This window comes from Episyrphus balteatus, chromosome 3 (assembly GCF_945859705.1).
Source record: "Episyrphus balteatus chromosome 3, idEpiBalt1.1, whole genome shotgun sequence".
Lineage (NCBI taxonomy): Eukaryota > Metazoa > Arthropoda > Insecta > Diptera > Syrphidae > Episyrphus > Episyrphus balteatus.
The window spans coordinates 7,901,819-7,928,879 of record NC_079136.1 but is presented as its reverse complement, the minus strand read 5'-3'; the positions used below and the strand labels follow the sequence as shown (position 1 = coordinate 7,928,879).

The 27,061-nt window shown below is 35.3% G+C and overlaps 1 protein-coding gene across 2 annotated transcripts; it reads left to right on the top strand.

Annotated features, from left to right (window-relative positions):
- The first annotated feature begins 534 nt into the window (after positions 1 to 534).
- Positions 535 to 25,525, top strand: LOC129912982 (E3 ubiquitin-protein ligase HUWE1). Of its 2 annotated transcripts, none has more exons than XM_055991276.1 (21): positions 535 to 659; positions 4,185 to 4,533; positions 4,602 to 4,841; positions 4,932 to 5,150; positions 6,175 to 6,446; positions 6,606 to 13,272; positions 13,345 to 13,531; positions 14,777 to 14,941; positions 15,065 to 15,316; positions 15,379 to 15,714; positions 15,778 to 16,257; positions 16,325 to 16,429; positions 16,495 to 16,757; positions 17,983 to 18,642; positions 18,719 to 18,884; positions 19,965 to 22,769; positions 24,148 to 24,336; positions 24,411 to 24,732; positions 24,798 to 24,963; positions 25,022 to 25,212; positions 25,288 to 25,525. In XM_055991276.1, the coding sequence occupies exons 2-21, from the start codon at positions 4,267 to 4,269 to the stop codon at positions 25,388 to 25,390; spliced, it is 14,055 nt and encodes a 4,684-aa protein (XP_055847251.1). In that variant the 5' UTR covers positions 535 to 659; positions 4,185 to 4,266; the 3' UTR covers positions 25,391 to 25,525. The 2 variants fall into 2 exon arrangements, with proteins under 2 accessions (XP_055847251.1, XP_055847250.1); XM_055991275.1 differs by having other exon boundaries at positions 17,965 to 18,642.
- The last annotated feature ends 1,536 nt before the right edge of the window (positions 25,526 to 27,061 follow it).

Here is a 27,061-nt window from a genome sequence, read left to right as displayed (position 1 = left end):
AAAAGAGTTCACACTGGCTTCCATGTCATCAAGCATGGTTGCAGCTGCTATTGCTTGTCAGTGTGAACGGAAAAACAACATACTTGAAATGGCTGGAAAACAAAAACAACTTGGCTGGCATGATGAGAATTGTTTCATTTCGATTTTGAAATAATTTTTTCATGTCTTTGTGTTTTTTGCCGTCGACAAACAAGTGTGAAATTTCATCTACACAGCGTCTTTTGGGAGTCTCTTATACCGCTGCCGACAGCACTTTTGTACGAAAAATATTCGACATATGAACGAAACGACGTTCTGTTGTGGAATTTTGTCGGTGTCGATGGTGGTTTTTTGTCGTCGCTTGTCGTTGATGTTTGAGAAAAAAAAGTATATAAAAAAGTACGATTTAAAGTGATCTAGTACGAAACACATTTATTACCACCCCTGATTTATGGTTGATATTCTCTTTACCGATTTTAGCGCTTTTTTATCAACCTCTCGTTGACATTTCAAATTAATTGACATTTCACACATATATACATTTTTTTCGTTTTCTGCTGATTCAATTCGGACATTGCAGACGAAAAAATTTAAAAGCAGTGTTAAAACCGAAAATAAAAACAAAATTTACTTAAATTAATATTCATTTAATTCGATTAGTTATTAAAAACAAAACTATCGTAAGTATTAAATTATAATTTACTTGCAAATTACTCATTTAAAGGTCATTTATCAAGCTCAGACTTTTCTTTGTTGTGAGCTAGTTGGATTTTTCTTTACTCACAAGAAAAACCAAAATAAAACAAAATTGTATTTGTTTAACTTAATATTTCCAAATATTAATTTGGAATATTATCTTTATCTCACTATTTTTAACAAATGATTCATTAAAAACTGGAAACTGAAAAATATTTCACAAAATTTTTCAATTTTTTACTCAAAAGTGGGTAGACATAGACATTATATCCGCCATCTTGAACAAAAATGAATTAAAAAAGTTTTTTTTTTTTTTTTCTTAACATTTTTAACATATAATGGATAACGGTTGGTCTTATTAGAAAAATTAAAGTAAAAAATAAAACCCTTGGGCGAAATTAACATCATTCTGCATAAAACATTTGTTGTTCATTATTTTTTGTTGCAAAAACAAATTAATTTCATTATGAAGATGATTACAAAGAGAGGAAAAAATGTCTAGTCCTTGGGAGGCATCTCCGTTTACCTCACATCTGTATTCATTACCGTTAGCCCTTTATTTTACTGAAATGTATATTTTGGGTGGATTAGGTTACCAACACCAAAGTGTATTGTTGATTTGTCAAATTATTTCCTTCTAGAAAGAAATGCTTTTTTGTACCGACAAGAACACTTGTGTAAATGCATGTAAATTGGCAAACTTCTTTTCTGTTCAACGAGGAAATAGATAAAAATAGAACAGGACAATTTCGTGAAAAACCTTAGAACAGAAAATAATAATAAACACATTTTACAGTTCTCTTAAATCTGTTCTATTCTAAAAAATTTTGTTCCATACAGTGTTTTTGAAGATCAAATTAGAATAGTTAAGGCCAGAAAACACACATTGCAGGGGTAAAAAGGTGTCCTTTTCTGTTGCTTTGGTTTGGTCGCTGCTTTTAAATGTTATAACTTTCAGTGAACAAACCTAGAATCAATAGCGCAAAATTGTAAACAATTTATTAAATTGCTAAAGCCATTTAGTAAGATACTAAGCTAAAAATTAGTCCGCTTTTTGGCTTAGTAACATACTAAAATGGTAGTTTGGCTATGATGTTATCGTAAATTGTATGTACGTCTTTGGCAATGCCACACGAATTGCTCTGTTTTTTTATACCTTCATAATTTTCACTGAAAAGACAATTTCCAAATACTCGTTAGTTAAATTGTTGTTGATAATTTTTTAACGGCAATTCAATTTCATCCATTGTGTTCAATGCCCATTCATTTTACCTTGCATTGTTTTCCAGTGGGCTTGTAATAAAGTTTTTTTTTTATATTGGAAGGTTTATCCAGTGCCCCCTGGACCATCAATAAAAAAATGTGTTCCAGCATTTGCATCGTATACAGCTTGCAGAATGGCATTAACGATTTGCTTTTGTTTTACACAGAATTGTTTGTACATTTACTCTCCTAGGACCACTGACTCATCCGTGTTCATAGTATCTTCATTAGTTTCATTGGAGGTGTTAGTTTACTCATGAGTAGATCTGGTACTACAATTAACACATGATCTTCTATTCGAGGAGAAAGGAATGTGTAGTTGTTGTACTAGATTTTTACCCACGAGTAAACAACCACCTCCAATGAAAAAGGGCTAATGTCATCAAAGCCAAAAGTTCTTACGCAGTATTTCAAAATTCTAATTTCAATTGCATCACAGTTTAATTATTTATTAACAATATCTAGTCAATGTCCATTTCGACGGGCCGCTAAATTTTCTTTAAATGTCTCCCATAGTTATTAAAATCGTTGAATCGAGTACATCATACCCCAAATCCCAAAGTTTTCCCATAGCCAAAGAAGTTTTGTAAACAGATGCATAGTGTTTTTTCTACTTCTTGAAACCATTCCTCTTCGTGAATTTTGGCGTGCATCTCCTCAAGAAAGTTGGAGTAATACAGCCCTGTACTGCTTCTACCCTTCTCAAGTTATTCGAATCCCTTTCGGATCCCAAAAAATCTATGGCTATAATCTTTTGGGCAGAGCCAATCGGCTTTGGTCGTCCACCGCTTCGACTGTTAATTTGTTTTGGCGTATAGTGGCGAACCCAAGTCTCGTCCATGGTTGCAAAACAAAGAATTTAAATCACAGTCCGAAATTCAAGTTGTTAATATTAACGACCTATTACACTGGTCTACAAAATTTAAATTTTTGTTTGGTGCGGGCACTTAAATATACTTTTCTGAAGTCAGAAATATCCTATCAGCTCCCGTTATATTACCGTTTGAAAGTTAAAAAAAATCGTGTTTTGACTTATTTTGAAGTTAACAAGATTTTCCCCACATGAACCAAAATATACTTTTCTGAAGGTTTCCGGTGTGCTGAACTCGAATCCGAATTTAAAAATATCCTAGCAGTACACGTTTTTGAAATATTTTTACTACTTTTGGTGCTATGCCTTAATTTGAAGAAATTTTTTTTAAATATAAATCATAACGGTTTCTATAAGAACTATTTTCGTTCTTTCAAGACCCGTTTAAATCTTTGCAATATCTTTTTTATTGCGCGAGATATCTTAATGTTTGTTTTAATTTATCAAAAAAGGAGATAAAAACGTGATACATTACAATAAGCCATAAAACTGACGATGTCTCGAACTATAAAAAAGATATCGAAAAGATTTAAAAAATTCTTGAAAGAAGGAAAACAGTTCTTACAGAAACCGTAATAAATTGTATTTAAAAAAATTTCTAACCTCAAAAGTAGTTATGTTTGCAACGGTAATATTTCAAAAACGGGAGCTGATAGGATGTTTTTGACTTCAGATTCGAGTTCAGCACACCAAAAACCTTTAGAAAAGTATATCTTAGTCTCGGCACCAAAAACGTTGTTGACTTGTGTTATGGGAGATAAAAATTGTCATGAACTTATGTATAACATTTAAGCCTATATGAGATTTATAAATTTTCGCTGACCGTGTCACGCCGAGAGCTTTTCATCTTGCCCCCATATCTGCTAATTTCTCGCGTGCAATAGTACCCTAGTTTTTTATATTCGTTTGTGGATTGAGAAACATGTTCCCATGTTTGGGGGAAGAAAATTTTCTTCTTCAACTCATTAAAACGATATAAGAGTAGAGAATCGTAACACAAAGCTTTAACATCTGTGTTTCTATTAATTCATTACAATCCTAATTTGACCGATATTTTTGTAGTAAGTTCTCCATTGAAATAGCCAAATACATGCACTCATGCTTCTAGAAATGCTTACCAGTTAGCCATTGAGTTAAATTATTATTTGTTTTGATAAATACGGAGATTCTTTCGATAGGCTCAGTATACGATATACTGTCGTAACTGCAGTTAATGGCTTTCTTTTTCTTTTGATTTAAATTTTAAGAAACTAAAAATCTTTTTGTAAAAAATCGCCGCATGTAAATAAACAATTTTAAATTTAATACAATTATACAATTTTAAAAATAAATACATAATACAATTTTAAATTTAATACAAAATTTTCATTTATAGGAATGACAACAAACAATTCATCGATAATATCTTTCGAATAAAAGCTGATTCAGCTAATTCGAAAAACCAAAACAAACAAAAAATGAAAGTCGATACAAATCGGCTTAAAAAAGGCACTTCGGAGTTAACTCCGGAGTGTCGCCAACTTATTGAGGACATGAATTCAAGAAAGACCAGAAAAGAACTATTGGAGTATTTAGAGAAACTGCGTGGTTGGGTTTACGGAAAATGTGAACTCTATCACTGGATAGAGTTATTGGACCGTTTCGATGACATCTTGGCAGAAGCTGCAAAAGAAAATCCCGATAATGAATTTGCTTTGTATTGCGACACAAATTATACACCATCTGTAAGTATTTTTGAATTTTCAACAAAATGATAATGATTTTTATTTATTTTTTCTTCTCGTTTGGATAGGATGTTCGGCTATTGCTTTATGTCATCAATTTTACAACCCTTCTCATAGAACATTCATTTTCAAGACATTTGTATAATTCTATTGAACACTTGACACAATTACTTTCATCAACAAACATGGATATAGTAATGTGTGTTTTGAATCTTTTGTATATGTTTTCGAAACGAAGCAACTTTATACCAAGATTAAATAGCACAAAAAAAGTTTCATTACTAAATAAACTTTTCAACTTTGCTGAGGTAAATATTAATTTTTCCTTTTAATAAAAATGTTAGTAGAATGGGATAATAATTGTTTTTATTTGTCAATGTTTATCTTATATCTTAAAGAGTTGGGGCGGAAAGGAAAATGGATTTTCTCTTGCTCAATGCTGCAAAAAGGATGCCCGTCTTCCACGTTCATCATCAACACTTTACTTTGAATACTATAATGCTGGAGGGCAATTGGATTTTATAGAAGTTCCCGGTCTCGACAGAATTAAAGAGTCGCCTGCTTCAATGGCAAAAATAGTGTGTGACAAAATCCCACATTTAGGAGATGATCAAAGGGTAAGTTTAAAAAAAACTCCTATATGCCATATGAGACGAACAGAGTCCATTACAAACATGTTTACAAACATGTCTTCAGAAGTAAATTTTTATTTCATGAAGTTTTGTCTAGGAATATTTAAGTTGATGTGAGACAAAATGTGGAAAGAGTCAATATTTCAGATAATTAATGTAACAATAAATGAAAAAAAGACCGACTGTTCTCAAGGCATGTCAATAAGCTTAAGTCAATTTCACAATCAAGAATATTAGAAATAAAAATAAAAATTGAGTTTTTAATGGAATTAAAGAAGCAAAACAAAAAGGTAAAATAAGAATTAGAAATAGTCTTAAAAATTGTAACATCATCCGCATAAATAAGACAGTTTTTTTAATGCTTCAAAACGGAAGGTAGATCATTGAATCAATGAATGGAATAACTAGAAAAGGGCCTAAATGGCTGCCCTGTGGGAAACCGGAATTAAAAAAGTAATTTGATTTGATGTCACAGTAGACCGGCCTTTTGTGAAACCGTGTTGATCTGGAAAATGATTGCCTTAACATAGAAACAGAGAATCACAATAACAACAAATGAAATAGTACGGAACCCAAAGTCACTTTCATACAGGGCAAGTAAGGGGTGTATATAAAAATCTGAAAAAATTAGAGGATTTGTTTATTTATTTGTAGACGATTGAGTGGATGTCTTCATTAATTTTGTGATAAGAACCACTCTTATACATACTTTTTTAAAATAACTTAAAAAGCCTCTCTTTTCGATGTTATTAAAATAAACATAGCCTTAAAATTTTACAAATGGTAGCTCTTTGAACTCGTATAATATAATCATGCCGTGGGATAAGAGCAAGTGCTCGAATCGAAATTCATTAACAGAAGCAACATCAGTTTTCAAAAGTATATTCTTCACAATGAGAACTCCGAACTATTTATCTATTTTAAAAACTTAATAATTGTGTTCCATTTATTTATTTGGTTAATCTTTTATGATTACATACCTAAACTGTACCATTTTTTTCCTCATTAGATGCACATTTTAACAAGAATCCGTTTGGCTGCAACTTTCCACAACTATCGCATGAGACTACAATTTGTTCAAGCACGTTTGCAAGCTATATCCGTATTGGTGTACTCAAATGCCATATTGGACAATATACACAACTTACTTTATCCTGGATTTTTGGAGGAATTAGTTGAACTTTTAGAAGTTAAAGATATTCATTTAGTTGAAATAAGAGCTGCAGCTTTACGAACATTGACATCAATCATACATTTGGACCGAAATCCACATTTTCCAAAGTAAGTTATAAAACAGTTGTATTTTAAATTTTACACGTTTATAGAAAGTGGATGTGATCGTCATTATGATGAGAAGAGTAAAAAAAAGCAAAATTTGATCATTGCCAAAGTTCACTTTAGATAAGATGTATTAATTTAATTTTTGTGTTCATTTTTAAGGAAACCTGGATCTCGTCTATCTAAAATTATCGAAGTAACAGGAGCAGCGCTATACCATGGATTTTTGCCCACACTAGTACGCGCCTGCATTAACCATCTCATCTCAATACAAGCAAAAGAAAACGATGTCGTTGCATCCTACTCTGTAATGCATCAGTACACTTTTGCCTATGAAAATACCAACATAACCGAATTTGACTTATTTAAGCAAACAAATCAATTCCCATTATCATTGGCTACAGCCTTATTTAGCTTCCTTTATCATTTGGCTTCATATGAAGCTGGTGGTGAAGCTTTGGTTGCTTGTGGTATGATGGAATCTTTGCTTCGTGTTATCAATTGGCCAGGAGCCGACCTCGAACACATAACATTTGTAACAAGAGCTGTTCGAGTCATTGATTTAATTACCAACATTGACATGCACACATTTCATAGTAACAATGGACTAGGAGCATTCATCCAACGACTTGAAACTGAAGTACATCATTGTCGTCAAGATCAACAAGATGGCAAAAAGAAGAGAAAAAGACGAACCGCCGAAATTGATTATATGAATAAACATGACATAATAAAAAGTCCCATTCGGGAAGGTGAGGAAGATTCCGATATGACCGATGCTGAAGGTATAGGTTTGGAATTTGAAAACGAAAGAGATAAAGATGATAACGAAGATAGTAATATTTCTTCTGAAAGTGACACTAAATCACTGCATTACAATGAGCCGGGCTCATCTTCATCAAATGCTAGCACTTCTACATCCAAAAAGGATACAGATTCAAATGAAAAGGACAAAAAGATTGCATGTGTAACACAACGTGCAGCTCTACTTAAATCAATGTTAAATTTCTTGAAAAAAAGTATTCAAGATAGTGCATACAACAGTGGGATGCGTAACGTTATGGAAAGCAGCTTACCACGCTCCTTACGTAACATAATCAGCAATGCAGACTATTATGGTCCTTCATTATTTTTGCTAGCCACAGACGTAGTAACAGTCTATGTTTTCCAAGAACCCTCTCTACTTTGCACATTGCAAGATAGTGGATTAACAGATATTGTATTGCGATCACTTTTGCGTAAAGAAGTTCCAGCTACCAGAGAAGTCCTTGGATCACTTCCAAATGTTTTTTCCGCTTTATGCTTGAATGCACGCGGTCTTGAAGAGTTTTCTTCCTACCATCCATTTGATCGACTCTTTCAAGTTTTACTTTCTCCAGACTATTTAATTGCAATGCGAAGACGTCGAAGCTCTGATCCTTTGGGAGATACGGCAACAAATTTAGGAAATGCTATGGATGATCTTATCAAGCATCACCCAAGTCTCCGCACTGATGCAACCAAGTCTATAATAAAACTTTTAACTGAGCTTGTTCGTATTGGAAGTGATCCCCATTTTATATGCTGGCGGGCAAATAATAACAATGCCAAGTCTGACACTGGCTCCACATCGCAATCGAATGCAGCTCGTAATGCAAACAAGGACAATGGTAATGGAAGTAGTGGCGAAGATGACGATGACGAGGAAATATCATCAGCTTCTCAGCAAAGAAGTTCAAATAGAAATGAAAATGCTGCTTCCAGTTCTAGGACATCATTCACCCAGAGCACAACATACCAACAACATTCCGGCACTACCCCAGAAGAACGTGAACCTGTTCCATTGATTGATTATATCTTAAATGTTATGAAGTTTCTCGATGCTATCATCAGCAACGGTACCAATGGAGAACATTGCCGTGAATTCGTAAGTCTTGGTGGACTACAACCTTTGCTGTCGATTTTATCATTGCCCAATTTACCAGTTGATTCTCCAGTCACTACGACAGCTCAAGCTGTTGCAACAGTATGTAAATCTGTTTTGAATCTAGCCCATGAAACCAAGGTAATTGAAGTGGCTATAGAGCAACTATCACAAGTTGTTGAAAAACTCAATCCATTGGTTGTTCATATGAATTCTCCAGAAAAGAGTATACTCCTTAAAGAATTGACAAACTGTCCCAGAATGGAAGCTGGATTTTCCAACGCCGATTATACCCCATTATTACATGCAATGAGTGCAGTTCATGGATATGTGGTTATGTTAGTCCACATTTGCCGTAGTAGCCAAAACGATGTACGTATGTTGTTGTTACGCAAATGGGGTATTGATTGTGCCAGAGGCAAGAAATTACTTCAAAGCTTGGTTCAATTGTATACATCTTTGGTTTGGGAAAGTACTATTTTGTTGGGTATGTGCTCAGAAGATAATGCTAATGCCGCTAAAGGCCCTGAATTTAATTACGATGAATCGATAAATCGAATTCAAACCGAACTCAGAAGAGATACGGTTGATATAAGTGAAGAATCTTCAGATCAAACACCTTCAACTTCAGCCGCATCAGCTGCAGCAGTGAATCAACAATCTGTAAGTGATGCTTCATCAGCAAGCGAAGCCATTCTACAACAGGCATCATCCAGCGCTAGAGGAGTCGATATGGAAATTGATGATGATGTTATTTGCTTGACTCCATTCCCATCATCATCATCAAGTCAAACAGTCCCAACTAATGATGAAGCAATTTCAATTGATTCAACTACATCATCTTCAGATTCAGTAGTTTATGTTCCAAATCGTAGTGACCCAGGAAAAGATGACACTGAAACAAAATGCTCATCGGATCAAGCATCATCTGAAAAACCAGATGGAGACACAAAGAGACGTGAAAAAGGAGCACCTGGACAATTGCGCTACATCAAAGCCCTACTTGCAGCTTCATCCCGACTCGGACGTGCATTGGCCGAATTGTTTGGTAACTTGGTAAAACTCTGTGTTGGCACTCCTGGCCGACAACGACGCACAAATGAACTTTTATCTACTGCCAATTTCCCTTGCACCGAAGCAGGAGATATTGCTCGAGTCCTAAGCTATATTCTAGTTAATGGTTTTTGCTATGAGAAAATAGTTTCACCCAGTGTCCCGAAATTAAAGTTGACATTTTTAATTTGTTCCGTGGGATTCACTGGACCAATGCTATTTGATGAAAAACGCTATGCATTCCATTTAATGCTGTCACAATTTTGTGAAGAAGGAGGATTAGAGGCATTCTTTGATATGTTCAAATGGGCACTATCCTATGGTTGTGCTGATGAAGATAAGGAATCTTTTATTAAAGGCAATGAATATGCCGAAGGAACTGGTGAATTCTTAGATGCATGGCTTTTGTTACTCGAGAAAATGGTTAATCCTCGAGCTATATTCGAATCACCACATTATATTACATCTCGACCAACATCTGGACCCACTGGTCAATTGCTAGAATTTGAACCTGTTTTCTACATGGTTAAAGTTCATTCATTAGCTTTGAATGCACTCTCAGATATTTGGGATAAGAAACCACTTCCAAATTATGGTATACGAATGGCTGAGTCTATAATGGCCATTATGAAACATATACTCAAAAATGAAACAATGCTTCGTGAGAAGTACCAAAAACGTAAAGAAGAAATCAAAAAAGTCGAAGAAGAAGGTGAAGCACGTAAGAATTATAGGGATTCTATTAAAAAATCTGTCAATTTAAATCATTTGAAATTATTCATGGACATGGGATTCTCTGAAGTTCATGTTAGTGAAGCTCTGGCAGTAACAAATTCTGTTGAACAAGCAACTGATTTTCTATTAAATCGTCCAGAATCGAGTGGAAATGCATCAGCAAGTGCAATGTCACGATTATTGAGTTTTGAACAAGAATTAGATGATGACGATGAGGATGATAATGATGAAGCTGATGGAGATGGTAGTGAAATAGAAGTTGTTAATCGAACTAATAAGCCTACAAACACTGATAAAAACACAGCAGATATGAATGAACAAGTTGAAAATCCAGCAACTGAAAAAACACCAGAAATAACTGAATCAAAGAATAAAACTACTTGGAAATCTGTACAATTGCCCGATGCAGTTGCTATTGATAATTTCTGTCGTGAGGCATTGAAGAAAACTTTCAATACAATGGATCAGCTACCAGAAACTGTTACTTCTGGTGCAGATTTGCTAGCTGTTCTCTATCGCAGACACACCCCAGACATGAAGCATAAATTTTTGCTAACTTTAGTTCAAAATATCACAGATTGGGCTGAAAAAATGTTGCACAATCTCAAAGCTCGTGATGCTTTGAATTCCAGCAAACGCGAAGAAATACTTATCGGTCGTTATGGCATTAAATTGTATATCAGGCTTAAAGTTGGTTGTTTATTGCTCGATGATATTTACAAAGATATGCGTAAAACTTTCTGCATGGCAATTCGACATGAAAAGTCTCTAAGCACTTTAATCATGTTGTTGCATAAAATCGAATCTATTTTACAAGAACACATTGCCCTAGGGGCTCCACCAATCACACCAAGATGGTTGCAACATTTGATTGAATTTATTGATTCAATCGATAATGCTTGTCACATTATGCAACGCAAAACAAATATGCTCGCTGTAACAACAAAAATATGGAAATGGTTTGATTCGCCAGCTGGCAAATGGAATGCATATTCAAATACTAACAATGAAATAATTCATAAAGCTTTTGTTGCTGGTGAACGATCAGTTCGCATTACATGCGGCAGACAAAAGTATACAATAAATTTCAATTGCATGTCACAAGTGAATGAAGCAACTGGTAATCATAGACCGATTATTTTGGGGCTCAAAGTTACTGATCTAGCTGATGGCAGTTCAAAAATTGAATCTTCAATTATAACTTCGGAGACTTCTTCTGATTCTGATTCGGGTGATCAATCGGAAACTGCTGATCAAAGTGCAGTTAATACACGTTCAGCTGGATCTCAGGCAGCAGCTGATATTCTTCCTCATTCACGATCGTCATCGGATGGTGGAAGCATAGATTCTATTGCAGTTGGCAATACCGAGTCGCGTCTGTCGGGATTATTTGAAATCGATGATGACAGCAAGCTGGAAGAGGAAATCACTGAAGGCGGGGTAGGCGTGGAAACATCGGCATCGGGATTAAACAAAATAGTTCTTCATGAAGAACCAACTGGTTTGCAACAATATGATACAGGCGCCATTGTGAGTTGTTTAGCTCGTTTGATGCGTCCCAAATTAGCCATTGATTTGGATACCATAAATTCGATATTAAAATTGTGTGTTAAGCTAACAAAAGATGCAGAAAGTGCAAAAGTCTTTGCAAATAACGGTGGCATTAATCTCTTACTGAGTATGCGTCAAATGTGCGGCTATATGGGATTCCCCACTTATGCCATATTGCTAATTCGACATGTTTTAGAAGAACCACAAACTTTGCTCGCGACTATGGAACGTGTGATTGCATCTCGAACTATGTCAGTTATTCCAAGTAATCACCGTGATTTGATTTTCGTTTTGAGGCAAATGAGTTCAGCTGTTTCACGCGATCCAAAAACCTTTATGCGTGCTGCCTCGAATGTGCTGCGCTTAGACAGCAATATAATGAAGGGCAATGATGATACTCGACTTATAGTGAAGGCATCAGTACTTATAAGAAAAGCAGCAGCAACAGGAACATCATCATCAGCATCCACATCAACAGCAGATGATAATGTAGCAAGTTGCAGTAACGTTCATTCAGCAACCGAAAATGATATAGCAACAAGTGTCATCAAAGACTTGTTGAAGGCACTTCTCTTGCCATGTATTCATTTCCCTCCACCGCCAGCTGCGAGGGCATTATTCAAAGAAAAAACACAATTAACTTTTGGTGGACTTACATCTACTAGCAAAGCATCATCATCTAATTCAGCAACGGATGCAAGTTCATTTGAAAAGACTCCATCAGATGATAGCCAAAGTGATCAATGCTGTGGATGGCATGTTCCAAGCAGCAGTCACTTGCATGATAAGCCCCTTCTAACCAGATCAACTATTTTGAAAATTCTTGCCGATGCTGTTCGATCATATCAAACATTTGCACCCAAATTAATCACCGAGCATGTTTACTATGCTAAAGATAGTGTTCTCATAAAACAAGATCAATCAGCACTATCGTTTATACTTGACAACTTTTTGCCTCTGAAAGAGAACTGCCAAGATCGTGAGGTTAGCACAATGGCCCGTGTTTTAATAACATCACTCTCAGATTGTGTTGATCAGCTATCGATTCAAAACACTGTAATAAGTGAGGTTAAATCTGCAATACAACGAGCTATTAATTTGCCAGAATGTTCGGACAAGCATATGCGCTTACAAGTATTTGTGGGATTATTGCCCACAACAATTGACAATCCAATGCCGTTGAATAAAATAACACCACATCGAAGAAATGAAATACTTTTGATACTTTTACGTAAAGGAATTATGACAGATTTGGCAAAAATGATTTTACATTTAGATTTATCGAATCCAAATTCGGTGACAACATTGAATGCTGTTCTAAAACCAATGGAAACTCTATTGCGTCTAACAATTTCACCCGGATTGTCAGCAAAGAAGAAAACATCACAATTACAATGTGATCGGCGAAATCGTGATCAGCTTTTAAATGCTACTCAAGGTTCAAATGGTGGAACAACTACTATTCATACATTATCAAGACGATCAACTAATGACTTAGATGGAGATCATATTATTTTGGATGTAATGGCTGATCGACCAAGAGCTTCTGGATTCTTCTTTACTGGCGATTCAAGAACAAGTGAACAGGTGTGAATGAATATATTGAAAAGAGTTATGCGTGTTACAATTGATGACTAATGTACTGTTGTTATTTTGTAGTTTAATAATATTTTTGATGGTATTCTTGGAAACGATCAAGAATTCTTTAATGATGGTGTTTTGCGACATCTTAATGATGATGCCGAAAGTCCAAATGCAGATGTCGCTTTTGAGACAAGCAGTGAGTCGAGTGATTCAGAATCTAATGCATCAGAAGACAATGACGAAAGGGACGGTGATGATGACGGTAAGTCTATATTTTTTCTTAATAAAATCACCAACTTAGTAAAAGAATGTCAAACAACGAACTGCAAAGATTGGCGAAATTTTTCGCCAAGCAGTACCACTTTAATCCGTAGTACCTAATGAAACTGGACCGATTAGAAATGTTCGGGTATACACACATTCCAGGTTCCGGAGTCAAAGTAAAGTAGTGGAACAAGAAAATTTAGAGTCGCGAGGTGGAATGTTGAAAGAATGAAGGTGTTCAAGAAAGGTCCACTAATTAAAAACTCCCAGAATATCGTTCCTTGTCCGTTTTTATTTTGTTCCATTTTCGTTAATAATGACGAAACAGCTAAATGAGAAAATAATTTCCGGAAGACTTTTGATTGGGTGCCCTTCTTCCGAACACATTTCCACGGGAGTTTTTATTCAGAGTATGTCTGAATGCATTTCTTTAATTGCTACTATCTAACTAACAACAAAAAAGTGTTTAAAGAAATTGGAAGCAACGTGCAGAATGAAAATTATTTTCAATCTTCACAGTCCAGGAGGAAATCCTTCTCAAATAGCTTAAACACTGAGTCTTTCGCGTAAATGCGGTATAACGCCATTTACTTAGTTGTAACATATCTAAATTTAGCTTTGAAAATAAATTGTGCATATGTACATCCTCCTTGCAAAACTTCCAACCGAGTGGATAGAACGATCACAAGGAAATGCAAGTGTGAGCCCTTTTAAGTCATATCGCACGATTATGGTTGAGGTTAAACGAGAATTCGGTATGAAAGCGTCCAGCAGACTTATAAGAAGGAGACTTAATGTTGCTGAGTTGCACGAAAAACTCGAAGTGGTAAAACAAGTTTCCTAAGGATTACAAATTTTACAAGAAAGAACCAAAGTAAAAGTTTGTCCAGCACATATCTGTGGAGGTAAAGGATATTTCATGTACCGCGAGGTGCTGTTCCCTTTTAGAAACTGGAAAATGCTACTGAAAGGAGGAAAAGTCCTACTATTCAGTCACCAAAGTTTATTAACAATGATCAAGACCAACTAATTGTGGATGATGGTAAAATTATTCACAGGTGGTGATAGAATAATAATCGAAACTACGATATTCACTACCGGTCGATTTAACTGATGTCACACGTCTCAGATATCAGAGAGACAAGCGGTGGTTTATTTTGGGTAGATCATAGCGTATAAGAAAAAAAAAAGTTTTAATTCCTTTTGAAAAGTTAATAATGATTTATGTCTAATTTGATTTCAGATGGTAATGAAGAGCATGGAGAGGAACGAAGTGAAGCTGATGCAGATGAAGAAACTCGTCAGTTTATTGAAATATTTGATCATGCTTATGCTCCAGATCAGCCAAGGGCTACAACAAGTGACCGTCGTTTAGATGGAGTTCCCATTATTCGTTATACAGTATCATGTAAGTATCAATATCAGCTCACTATAAGAATGAGTTTTTCTCCTGTATAAAAAGTTACAAACTTGAAAATTATTCTTGAGAAACAAAATTCCCCACTTTACATAATTTTTTTTTTTTTACCAGCAAATTTGAACCCATCAGGTTCAGGAACAAGTAGTGGTGCATCGACCAGTGGCGCTGGAAGTGCTAGCAATCTTGACAATTTAGTCTTGGTGCACCAAACACGTCCACGAAATACCAATGCCAGCGTATTGAGTCGTTCATTTAACCCAATACACCAGCAACAACTTCCCAGCATTAATATTGGTATAGTTCGTTCTTCACCAGCTACTGGTCCAAGTACCAGTGCAAGAAATAATAACAGCATTGATGATGGTAATATTTATTTTTTCAAGCCATCCAAATAAATATATTTACGTTCATGTTTTTATTTTAAGATTTAATTGCCCGATTCAATTACTACATTCACCATGGCCAAACATTATCGAGCGGCTCTGGTTCAGGTTCTAATCCAACCGTTCCAAGTAGTATTAGCAATCTAACAGCCGGAGGAGGTGGCTTAGGATCATCTAGCACAGTTCAGTTTGGAACTAATGCAGGCATTACAGTTGGTGGTGGTGGTGCTGAAGACACAAGTGAAGGCCGTGTTCCCAGCTCCACCAACAGATTACAACGTGATTCTCGTCGATTATTGCTCGTAGACCAGCAGTATTGCACTTCACATTCATTTAATAATTCTGATGAAAATCAAAATGAACTTTTCAATCAAGATGGTGAGTTTATTTTTCAACACTTGATATGATTTTTTTTTTAATAATATTAATTTTAAAATTTAGCACTTCATTGGTGGCTGGAAGAAGCCAAACATTTAGACATGGAATCTCAACCAGATATCTGTTTAACAGTAGCTCATCAATTGATTCCAGTTTTACAAGAATTACGGGCAAAAACAAAGAGGAGAAAGAGGAAAACAGCTTCGATTATAACTCAAGCTGGATCGATTGATGAATCGACAAAAACTCAAGAATCAAGTGGAATTAGTACACCAAGTGTCAATATAACCACACCAGCAACAGTTCAGAATAGTTCATCACCAAGTAACAGACGAAGTGCAATTCCTATTTTACTTCCAAGAAATTCAGATTCACGTGATGCTGCAAATCCATCATCAGACATTGTTGATCCCATAATTGAATTTAATTCTCTCAATGATGAAGATAATGATAATCCAGATTTGGATACAAGTGGTGCAAGAAGAATGCAAGCTAGCAATGATAGAGAATCTCCACTTGCTACAAGTCAGAATGAAACAACAGGTATTTCCAAAAGCACTAAATTTATAGAAAAGAAATTTCTTATCTTAAATGTAATAAAAAATTACAGATCCTGAAGTTGTTGAGGAGAGTGGTGATGATTCTAACTCAGATGGTGAACCTCTTACTCCACAAGAAACCAGTCAAACTGGTCGACAATCTAACCAGAGTTTAGGTATGTGCCGATTATAATAATAGTAGTCGAATTATTTCATTTATTAAAATATCCCTTAGGTATAGTTACATCAGCTGCAAACTTACGTCAAAGAATAACAGAAGAAATGGCTGTAGCTGCATTGGCTGAAGCTGCTTTAGTACCATTACCAGATGATGATGAAGACGAAGAGGAGGAGGAAGAAGAGGAGGAGGAAGTTGAGGCTGACGAACGACAAGAAAACGATGAAAATGACGATGATAACGAAGAAGAAGGTGAAGACGAGGAACTTAATGTAGAAGATGTTATAATGGACTTTGATGATGAAATACAAAATGTCTTATCACAGGTAAGTGAAAGGAACCAATTTTTTTCTATTTTACCAAACTGGGAAATTAATTTTAACACATTAATCCATCTAAATAAAACACCAAATAAATTATACTTCTTTACATTTAATCGTGTCCAATCTTCAAACTTTTCTTTAGCGTTATATGATCCTAGTACCTGTTTAGCTCTTCCAGCTGCGAGTATCGCTTAACCGAAAAGTGATATTGGCTGGCAATGTTTGTAAAAATATTTTGTTTAGCGGCTTTAAATTGAAAAATAACATTCAAACTCTAAAATGTGGTCTTCATTACCCCAATAGTCCGAATGCAAGCCAATCTTCGTATTTTTGTTCGTAGTTTTGAGGTTCGAAACTTTTTCGACAGCATCCAGTTGACCGCGATATCGATTGTGATTGAAGCCTTGAGAAGTATATAGAAGGAGTTAAGTGACATAGTTTTGAGATATAAAGACTCAAAGCTTTTTGATAATAACTTTTTTTCGGATTTGAAACGGTTATCTTCTGACGAGAAAGATAAATGAAGCAAATAACAGTCTCTTTAAAAATATAAATTTGTTTTATTGGTTAAATATTTTTTCATGTTTTTGTTCAAAATGTGTTCATAAAAAAAAATATTTTTATTTCATAATTCATGGCATCTTCATTGGTGTAAAAAACAAATCAGAAAATGTCACTTACCTTATTAGCGTTTCAAATATGGTTTAAGTATTGTTGTCTACAACAGCTTTGTAATTTTTAGACTTGAACCCACGTCTTCTGCAAAAAATATTATCTCCAAAAACCACTTCGTATGGTTCGTTGGTTTATTAACTTTTTTCTTCGTTGGAGTATGGACACAGATCACTGTGGTTGATATCCGAGGCATTTAGTTGGTTACTTCTAGGTCTGAAGGTCTGTATGACTCGAATCTTAATGATTTCAAGGCCGATATAGACTCCGTAATAAGCATTTGTTTTGAAAATATGTATATAAGATGTGCACCAATTAATAAGTGTTCGATCTGATTAAAAATAGTTGATTTTTCTCGCTTTAATTTCTGTTGAGTTGAGTTGGAAAAACTTATTACATTTACATTATCGGTAAATTTAATAATATAAAATTTGTCAAACACGATTAAAAATTTTTTCATTGACTTATCACCTCACAAAAGTATAACTTTGATAACAATAAAACCCAGATATTGTCAGAATAACAATTTTAATTATAGTATATCGGTTTCGCGCAGTTTTCAGCACCAGCTCCTCAAGAAATAGCCAGTGAATCTATGGTCCATAGCTATAGCAGCGTTTCCCAAAATGCAGAAGCAGGCTCAGATCAATCCGATCGTATTACTGAAAACATTTCAGAACCATCATCAGAGCCATCAGCCGCTTCGACAACTGCTCTATCTTCAGACGCCGGCGCATTAGCATCAACCTCTTCAGCAGATATCAACAATGCTTCACCATCATTGACAACAATTGCAGGAGGATCGTCGTCCTCCAATAGAGCTGCTGCATCTGGCACCGCCGCATCATCATCGAGAAACAATGAAATGAGCCCTGAAGTTCGCCTTGTACTTGGTGATCTTCAAATACCTGAAGGTGTTGATCCATCATTTTTAGCTGCACTGCCAAGTGAAATGCGTGAAGAAGTTATTCAAGAGCATTTGCGTGCACAACGAAATCGCCAGCGGGCCCAACAAAATGCAATTGAAACTGAACATGAGTCGCTAATTGAAGTCAATCCTGATTTCTTGGCTGCCCTTCCGCCAAGCATACAAGCTGAGGTATTATCACAACAACGTATTGAGCAACAGAGACAAGCAGCACAGACTGCCAATCCAAATGATCCAGTTGATGCGGCAGCATTTTTCCAAAATTTACAACCATCACTTAGACAAGCAGTGAGTATATACGACTGTCGCAAGTTCATCAATGTCTTTTATCTTACTCTTACTGACATATTCTTTAAATTTGCAGATTCTAACAGATATGGAAGACTCACAAATAGCTAGTTTGCCACCTGATTTGGTTGCAGAAGCACAGAATTTAAGACGAGATTGGGAACACCGCAATCGACAAACTCTGCACGAGCGCTTAGTTACTCACTCACAAGCCAATTCGACACCAGCTATTGGTGGAACAGGTAATGTAAAATCTTTAAAGCAAATGAAAAATCTCAGAAAAGTAAATTATTTATTTTTTTACTCAAAATTGAAAATGTCAAGCCGTCAGCACAATACCTATTTGTAATTTAAAAATGTTTTCTCAGGGCTTTCAATCAATTGTTTTCGAAATAAACGATTTCAATTTCAAAATTTGGTAAACAAAAATTCAAAACCCACATTGAAAACTATTTAAGTAAAGACTGTGGATTTCAATACGAAATTGATCGATAAAGTAAACTGCCTTATTTGATTTTTTATCACACACTGAAAATCATACGTTTTGAGAAAATTGAAAAATAGAAAAACAACTGTCTTATCAGACTTACTCGTTTATTTCGAAAACAATTGATTAAAATAAGTTAATTTAAAAATAAAAATTAGGTGAATTCTTCTAGCTTTTGAAAAATGTATCAAGGAAAATTGTTTAAAAATAAATCGTAACGGTTTCTATAAGAACAGTTTTCCTTCTTTCAAGACCTGTTTAAATAATTTCGATATCTTTTTTATTGCCCGAGATATCTTCAGTTTTTTGGCTTATTATGTGTATAAAACGTTTTTATCTCTTTTATGACGTATTGAGCCAAATACACTTACTTAATCTTAAGATATCGGGCAGTAAAAAAGATATCGAAATTATTTAAAAAGGTCTCGAAAGAAGGGAAACTTTTCTTAAAGAAACCGTGACGACTAATTTTCATAAAAGAATAAAGTCCGAAGTAGTACAAAAAAACGTTTTTTTTTAGTTTCTAACGGTTATATTTAAAAAACGGGGGCCGAAAACATTCAGAAAAGTATGTTTTGGTTCTTGTGGGAAAAATCTTGTTAACTTCAAAAGTAGTCAAAAAACGTTTTTTTGGATTTTAAGATAAAATTTCAAAAATGAGATCTGATTTGAGTACAGCAAAAAAAGTTTAATTTTGTTAACCAGTCTTATAATTTAAAATTGCCAACCCCGCTGACGGCTTCAAAATTCATTTTAAACTTTTGTAAATTGTATATAAAGATACAAACCAATAAATGAATTATTTACTTACTTACTTTTTCTTACTCACCAACAGCTTATATCCCGCCTCGAATCCCATCGATTCAAAACCTAAGAGGTCGCCCCAGTTGGCACGTTTGGTACAATTCTCACTCATCATCATCCAATGGTCCTGGTGAAGGAAATTTCCAGAAACTACAAGGCAAACCAGTCGCCCTAGCCCTAATGGAAACCGAAGGAAGCCTACTCGATGTCGACGCTTTATCTTCGCTTCTCTTAATGTTGTTCATTGATGATGCCAAATTCAACATACTCCGTCTTCATCGAGTAATTCGTCACCTATGCTATCACGCTGGCACACGAGAATGGATCATTGATTCGTTGATTTCAATTATTAAAATGGCTGACAAAACTGACATCACCAGAACAGATGGAAAGCTCATCAGTAGACCACAATATCTAACTTTGAGAGTTGACGCTGCTCTCGGCTATCGTTCTAGTGTTTTTCTTATCAAACGTGGCATTGAGCAACCATTTAAAGAAGAATCATATTGTGGAGGGGAAGGTAATGCTATTCGCATTCATCCTCAAGCCGCTCAAATGGTCTGCCGCAATTCGCTTGATCTCCTAATAACATTAGCTCGGTATTTCCCGGGAGATTTTGTTCCATTCAGAGAAACAGAAAGTATTGCAGACAAAACTGATACAATCAATACTAAATTGAGAGTTGATAAGGACGGTGGCGGCGGAGGGCAATCAAGTCCACAAAACCCATCAGCTAATTCGAGTTTGACTTCTGCAGGAGTTTGGTGCACGAATATTGCAAAGAAACCGAAAATTTCTCATACACCATCATCACTAAGTGCGACACCATCTTCATCCAAGGACGAAGATCCAAAATCAAGTACATCATCAAAATCAACTGGTGCTGCGAAGAAAAAAACTCCATCTATATTTGATGTGCTTCTTAAGCTCGATTGTACAACTCGACCCTTCCAGTCCAGCTCCACATCCACTGGCTCTAGCTCCTCCTCCTCAAAAGAAGTTGCTTCTGCATTTTTACTGAATCCACAACCCAATCGTGGTAAACTTGACTTTCTATCATATGAAGACTCTCCATTTGCTCAATTGATGTCACTTTTACCAACAAGTGTTGTCAAAAGATCTCAACAACTCACTGATAAACTTGTTCGTTTGCTTGCTTCATTGGGACTTGAACTTCCAAAAGAAGATAAAATAACACCTGTTGCTATGGACGATGACTTGACTGACACCACTGAAACAGCACCCAGCAGCAAGCCGCCTGCGACTGCGACAGCACTAGCAAGTGAAACCCCAGTAATACCAGTTGCAAAAGCTCAAGTAATAGATGTTCATGATAGTGATAGTGAACCTGATGCCATAACTGGCAGCGACGACGATGAGGATTCTGGAAGCGGAGGTGATGGTGACAGTTTTAAAACCAACAAACCGTATGTAAAGAAACCACGATCAATTTTACTCTATCCAAGTAAAATTCAGCAACTTAAAATTGCCATTGAAGTTCTCACAACAAAAAGTTGCTCCGAAGAAGGCCTAGAGTATGTCACTGATTTGATTGTTCATTTAAGTCAATGTTCGGCTAAAGCTAATGCAATTGTGGATCAGCTATTAATACAAGGAGTTATGGGATTGGCCGAATTGGTACGCATGCAAATATTATGTCTAATGAAAGAAGTTAAAGAGAATAATCTCAAGACAATAACTAAAGAAACTGACTCGAATGCTGCTGGTGGTGCAAACAAAAGTAGTAGTAGTCAATCGTCGTCGTCGTCGAAATCATTGACCACTCCTCGTGGTGGTGGAATAATAAATGATCGATTTACAGCAGCTCAAGTTGTCATTTCGGCTCCATCCAAGTCTAAGCCGACTTGTGAGCTTCAATTGCCCAGCATGAGTCCATTGTTGACGAAATCTTCTTCGCAAACATTCTTCTTACGAACTTTGAAAGTCTTTATGCAAGTTCGTGATTTTGTTGTTTTTCAAAATTCGGTTACGAAATTAGAACCTCTCAGTGAGATAATTTGCTTAAATGAATTATGGGATACACTAAGTGAGTGTTTGGTGCATTTGGAGAAGACAAACGATCAACATGCTGTATTGATTTTGCAACCGGCCGTTGAGGCGTTCTTTTTGATTCATGCTTCGAAGAAAAAACAAGCTGTCAAAACATTCCGACCAAGCACTCATCGTTCGGACACATTTCCAATAACTAGACGCCCATTGGGTGGTGGCGCTTCAGCATCGTCGTCGTCGGCTGCTGCTGCTGCCCCAGGTCCTATTCCGAATACATTAGCATTTGGCATTAATGAAAGAATGCCTCCACGCAATGCTCAAAGTAGCAGCGGGAATAACAGCATTGAAGGAGAATCAAGCGAACAAGAAAGTACTGATTTGGCTGCTGCAGCTGTGGAAGGTATTGTGGATAATCCGTCACCATTAACTGGTGCTGCTGGTAGTAGTAAAACCGAAACAACTGCTCCGTCCACATCTGGTGCAGCTACTGCTGCAGCTAAAGAAGCTGAAATACAACGTCGTGATCAGAAGAAATTTTTGGAATTTGCCGAAAAACATCGCACAGTTCTTAATCAAATTCTGCGTCAATCAGCTACGCATCTTTCGGACGGACCATTCTCGGTGTTGGTTGATCACACTCGTATTTTAGATTTCGATGTGAAGAGGAAATACTTCCGAACTGAATTGGAGCGAATGGATGAGGGAGTGCGACGCGAGGAGTTGACTGTGAATGTTAGACGTGTTACAGTTTTTGAAGATTCATTTAGAGAGTTATATCGGCGTGGTCCAGAAGAGTGGAAAAATCGTTTCTATATAGTTTTCGAAGGTTTGTGTACATTTTTTCTTCTTGTTTCTTTTTTTAACTTATCTTCTACGACGTTGCTGTCCATAAAAATATATGCGGATCCTGTTGAGGTTAAAAAAATGTTCTAACGTTTCCACATGACTAAATTTTTTCCATGCTGATGTTGCGAATTCTTCTTTAGGTCTTCAGTTGACTCTGGAAGCTTCATCGCAACCTTAAGTTTCATTACTTTCAAGATACACATTCCCAATTTAATTGAGGTCTGAACTGTGGGGAGGCTAACTAGTACATCGAAATTATTTTCTTCGAAGTACTTTTTAACATTTCGCTCATTTACTTAAATACATACTGTCTTAACTCAAAAATCATAGTTTTTCCTCCAGCTCTTATGTATATATTTTTAAGAACTTCTTGAACTTCTGCTGTAACTTTCGATTCTAAGAAGACCATTTTACCTTTTTATTTCTAGAGTAGCATATTTAGACGCCTCAAGTTCTCAGTTTTGGGGAACATCCGTAAGATGCACTCAGAGCTGAGTCTTTCCTTTCATTCTCTTTGCGCAAGAATTCCTCCCATCTAAACTTTGATTCCTCGGAAAACATAATATTGTTTCCCATGGCTTAAGTTCAATTAGGATGCTCTTCAGCCGAGAGCAATTGTTTTTTTTAAAACTCTTTTTGTATAATTGCTTTCACTTTTTCTCATTGAGCTTGACGAAATTACTTTCTTATTACATTTCCTGTAACTCGACATAGACTGTGTGTACAGCATAAAAAACTTTTTCCAACGACATTTTTTTTTTCAAATTCCAAGTCACAGTTTGTTGGACAAGATTCATTTTTTTTAGAAATTTCACTGTTGCTCAAATGACACGTGACAGATACAAAATGGTTTTGCGTTCAGAACTGATTTTTTTTCAAATTTATACGTGAACGCTAACATCCGAAGATGAATGAATGTAGTATCCGAAGATAGTTCCATATGGTATGTCTTTTAACGTTTTCTATAATGCTCAAATTTTCAAAATCTTGCGAAACGCTTTCGCTCCATTTTTTTTCGACCCGTGCAGCTCCAGTTTTGTGTTTTATCTCTCTTTCATGGAAACGATGATCTTCCATGACCACGTTGGAGGCGCTAGAGTAATACTGTTATGCATCAGCATCACTGCAAGGGAAAAAGATCCTTGATCATCGCTATCCATAAAAAGCTCAAAAAAGTAAATTATTCAATATAAACCATAATCAATGAACATACTATTAATTCCGGTCTTTGAATCTTGCACTGCGATTAAGTAATAGGTCCAACTTAATTTTAAGTTTTAAATTTTTATAACCTAATTTTAAGTAAACTATGTAGTACTGAGCTTAGTATATTAAATATAATTTTTGTTTGAATATAGATGAAGAAGGACAAGACGCAGGTGGTCTACTCAGAGAATGGTATGTTATTATCTCAAGAGAAATCTTCAACCCTATGTACGCTTTGTTCTGCGTTTCGCCTGGTGATCGAGTGACCTATATGATCAATCCATCTAGCCATGCAAATCCTAATCACTTGTGTTACTTCAAATTTGTTGGACGTGTTATTGGTAAATAACAAACTTTTTTAATTTATTCGAAGCATTTTTTAATTAACTTTTTGATATTCTCCTCCTCCCTAAAGCCAAAGCAATTCATGATAATAAACTTTTGGAATGTTACTTCACACGCTCATTTTACAAACACATTCTTGGAATTCAAGTCAAATATACTGACATGGAATCACAAGATTATGAATTCTATAAGGGTTTGGCATATCTTATGAGCAATGATATTTCATCACTTGGTTACGATCTGACATTCTCAACTGAGGTACAAGAATTTGGAGTTACACAAATTCGTGATCTGGTACCAAATGGCCGGAATATAACAGTTACCGAGAAGAACAAGTTCGATTATATTCGTTTGGTTTGTCAGCTCAAAATGAGTGGATCCATTCGACAACAGTAAGTAGTAATTTTTATTCCTTCTTATTTTTTTTAAATTTATTTTTGTATCTCTTTTTAATTAGATTAAATGCATTTTTGGAAGGATTTTATGACATAATCCCGAAACGCTTGATATCAATATTCAATGAACAGGAACTGGAATTGCTGATATCGGGTCTACCAAATGTTGACATTGAAGACTTGAAACAAAATACAGAATATCACAAATACAATTCCAAGTCACCACAGGTACAATTTTAAAGCCCTCGTTTATATTGCTAAATAGCTAAATTTCATACAATTACAGATTCAATGGTTCTGGCGTGCATTACGTAGCTTTGATCAAGCTGATCGTGCTAAATTCTTACAATTTGTCACTGGAACATCTAAAGTTCCTTTGCAAGGTTTTTCAGCCCTTGAAGGCATGAACGGGATACAAAAATTCCAAATACATCGGGATGACAGATCAACAGATCGTTTGCCCTGTGCTCATACATGGTATATTTTTTATTTTTAATCTATAAACTAAAATGGTTGCTAATATTAAAAATATTTTTTTTTTTTTAATTTTAGCTTCAATCAACTTGATTTGCCACTTTACAAGTCGTTTGAGAAATTGAGGACATGTTTAACGAAAGCCATTCATGAATGCTCTGAAGGATTTGGTTTCGCTTAGATAAATGTTTTCTTAAAAACTTAAGATTGAAATTATAAAACATTTTATCATAAACAAAAAAACTTATTAACGCATATTATATTTAATAACAATATCTTATCTCACTCAAAATACATAATAAATATACTTAAAAAAAAAAAAAAATTAAATAGTTTTGTTTTTTTAATTTATACAGCCAGATTTTGAATTTTCACTTTCATTAAATCTTAAATTGGTGTTCTATGATTCTAATCTAAGAGCCCATAGCAAATTTTGGCAGGGAAAGTATAACCAATTGTGAGTTTGCAGCTTTATAGCCTTATGCGTTCAATTAACTCTAATTCAAAAGGAAAAGAAATCGAACTCGAGATAACAATCAGACATGATATTACAATGAAAAAGAATGTGGAAAAATGGGTGTTTTTCCTGTCAGTCTGTATCACAACAAAAACATTACTGTTAAAAAAAGAGCCAAGTTCTCTTATATTGAAATTATGCTGGCACAAAAAGTACTGAGATGTAAAAGTGTACCAAGTTCTAAAGTTTGGGTTCAAATTCGTATCAATAAAATTTTGATTGTTCTCTTGACAATTTTTCTTAATTATCGATTTTTAAAGTTATTTCAAAAATTGCCAAGTAAACAATCAAAATTTTATTGATACGAATTTGAACCCAAACTTTAGAACTTGGTACACTTTTACATCTCAGTACTTTTTGTGCCAGCATAATTTCAATATAAGAGAACTTGGCTCTTTTTTTAACAGTAATGTTTTTGTTGTGATTTCACTACTTTTTGCAAGGTATGGCTGTAGAATATAAAATCTCTATATTTGATGAACATTCAGTGAAAATGGGTGGTTGCCACGCCCCCTGCCTGAAATTCTCAAACTTTAAATTTTTTCCTTTGTGTAAACTACCAGCTCCACCATTCCACCAAATTTCAAGATTCTACGACAATCAGAAGTGCTCTATAATATTTGATGAAAATTCAGCGGGAATGCCGGTTGCCACGCCCCCTGGCTGAAATTCTCAAATTTAAAATTTTTTCCTTTGTATAAACTACCAGCTCTACCATTCTACCAAATTTCAAGATTCTACGACAATCAGAAGTGCTCTATAATAATTTATGAAAACTCAGCGGAAATGGGCGGTTGCCACGCCCCCTGGCTGAAATTCTCAAGTTTTAAATTTTTTCCTTTGTATGAACTACCAGCTCTACTATTCTACCAAATTTCAAGATTCTACGACAATCAGAAGTGCTCTATAATAATTTATGAAAATTCAGCGGAAATGGGCGGTTGCCACGCCCCCTGGCTGAAATTCTCAAATTTTAAATTTATTCCTTTGTATAAACTACCAGCTCTACTATTCTACCAAATTTCAAGATTCTACGACAATCAGAAGTGCTCTATAATAATTTATGAAAATTCAGCGGAAATGGGCGGTTGCCACGCCCCCTGGCTGAAATTCTCAAATTTTAAATTTATTCCTTTGTATAAACTACCAGCTCTACTATTCTACCAAATTTCAAGATTCTACGACAATCAGAAGTGCTCTATAATAATTTATGAAAATTCAGCGGAAATGGGCGGTTGCCACGCCCCCTGCCTGAAATTCTCAAATTTTAAATTTATTCCTTTGTATAAACTACCAGCTCTACTATTCTACCAAATTTCAAGATTCTACGAAAAT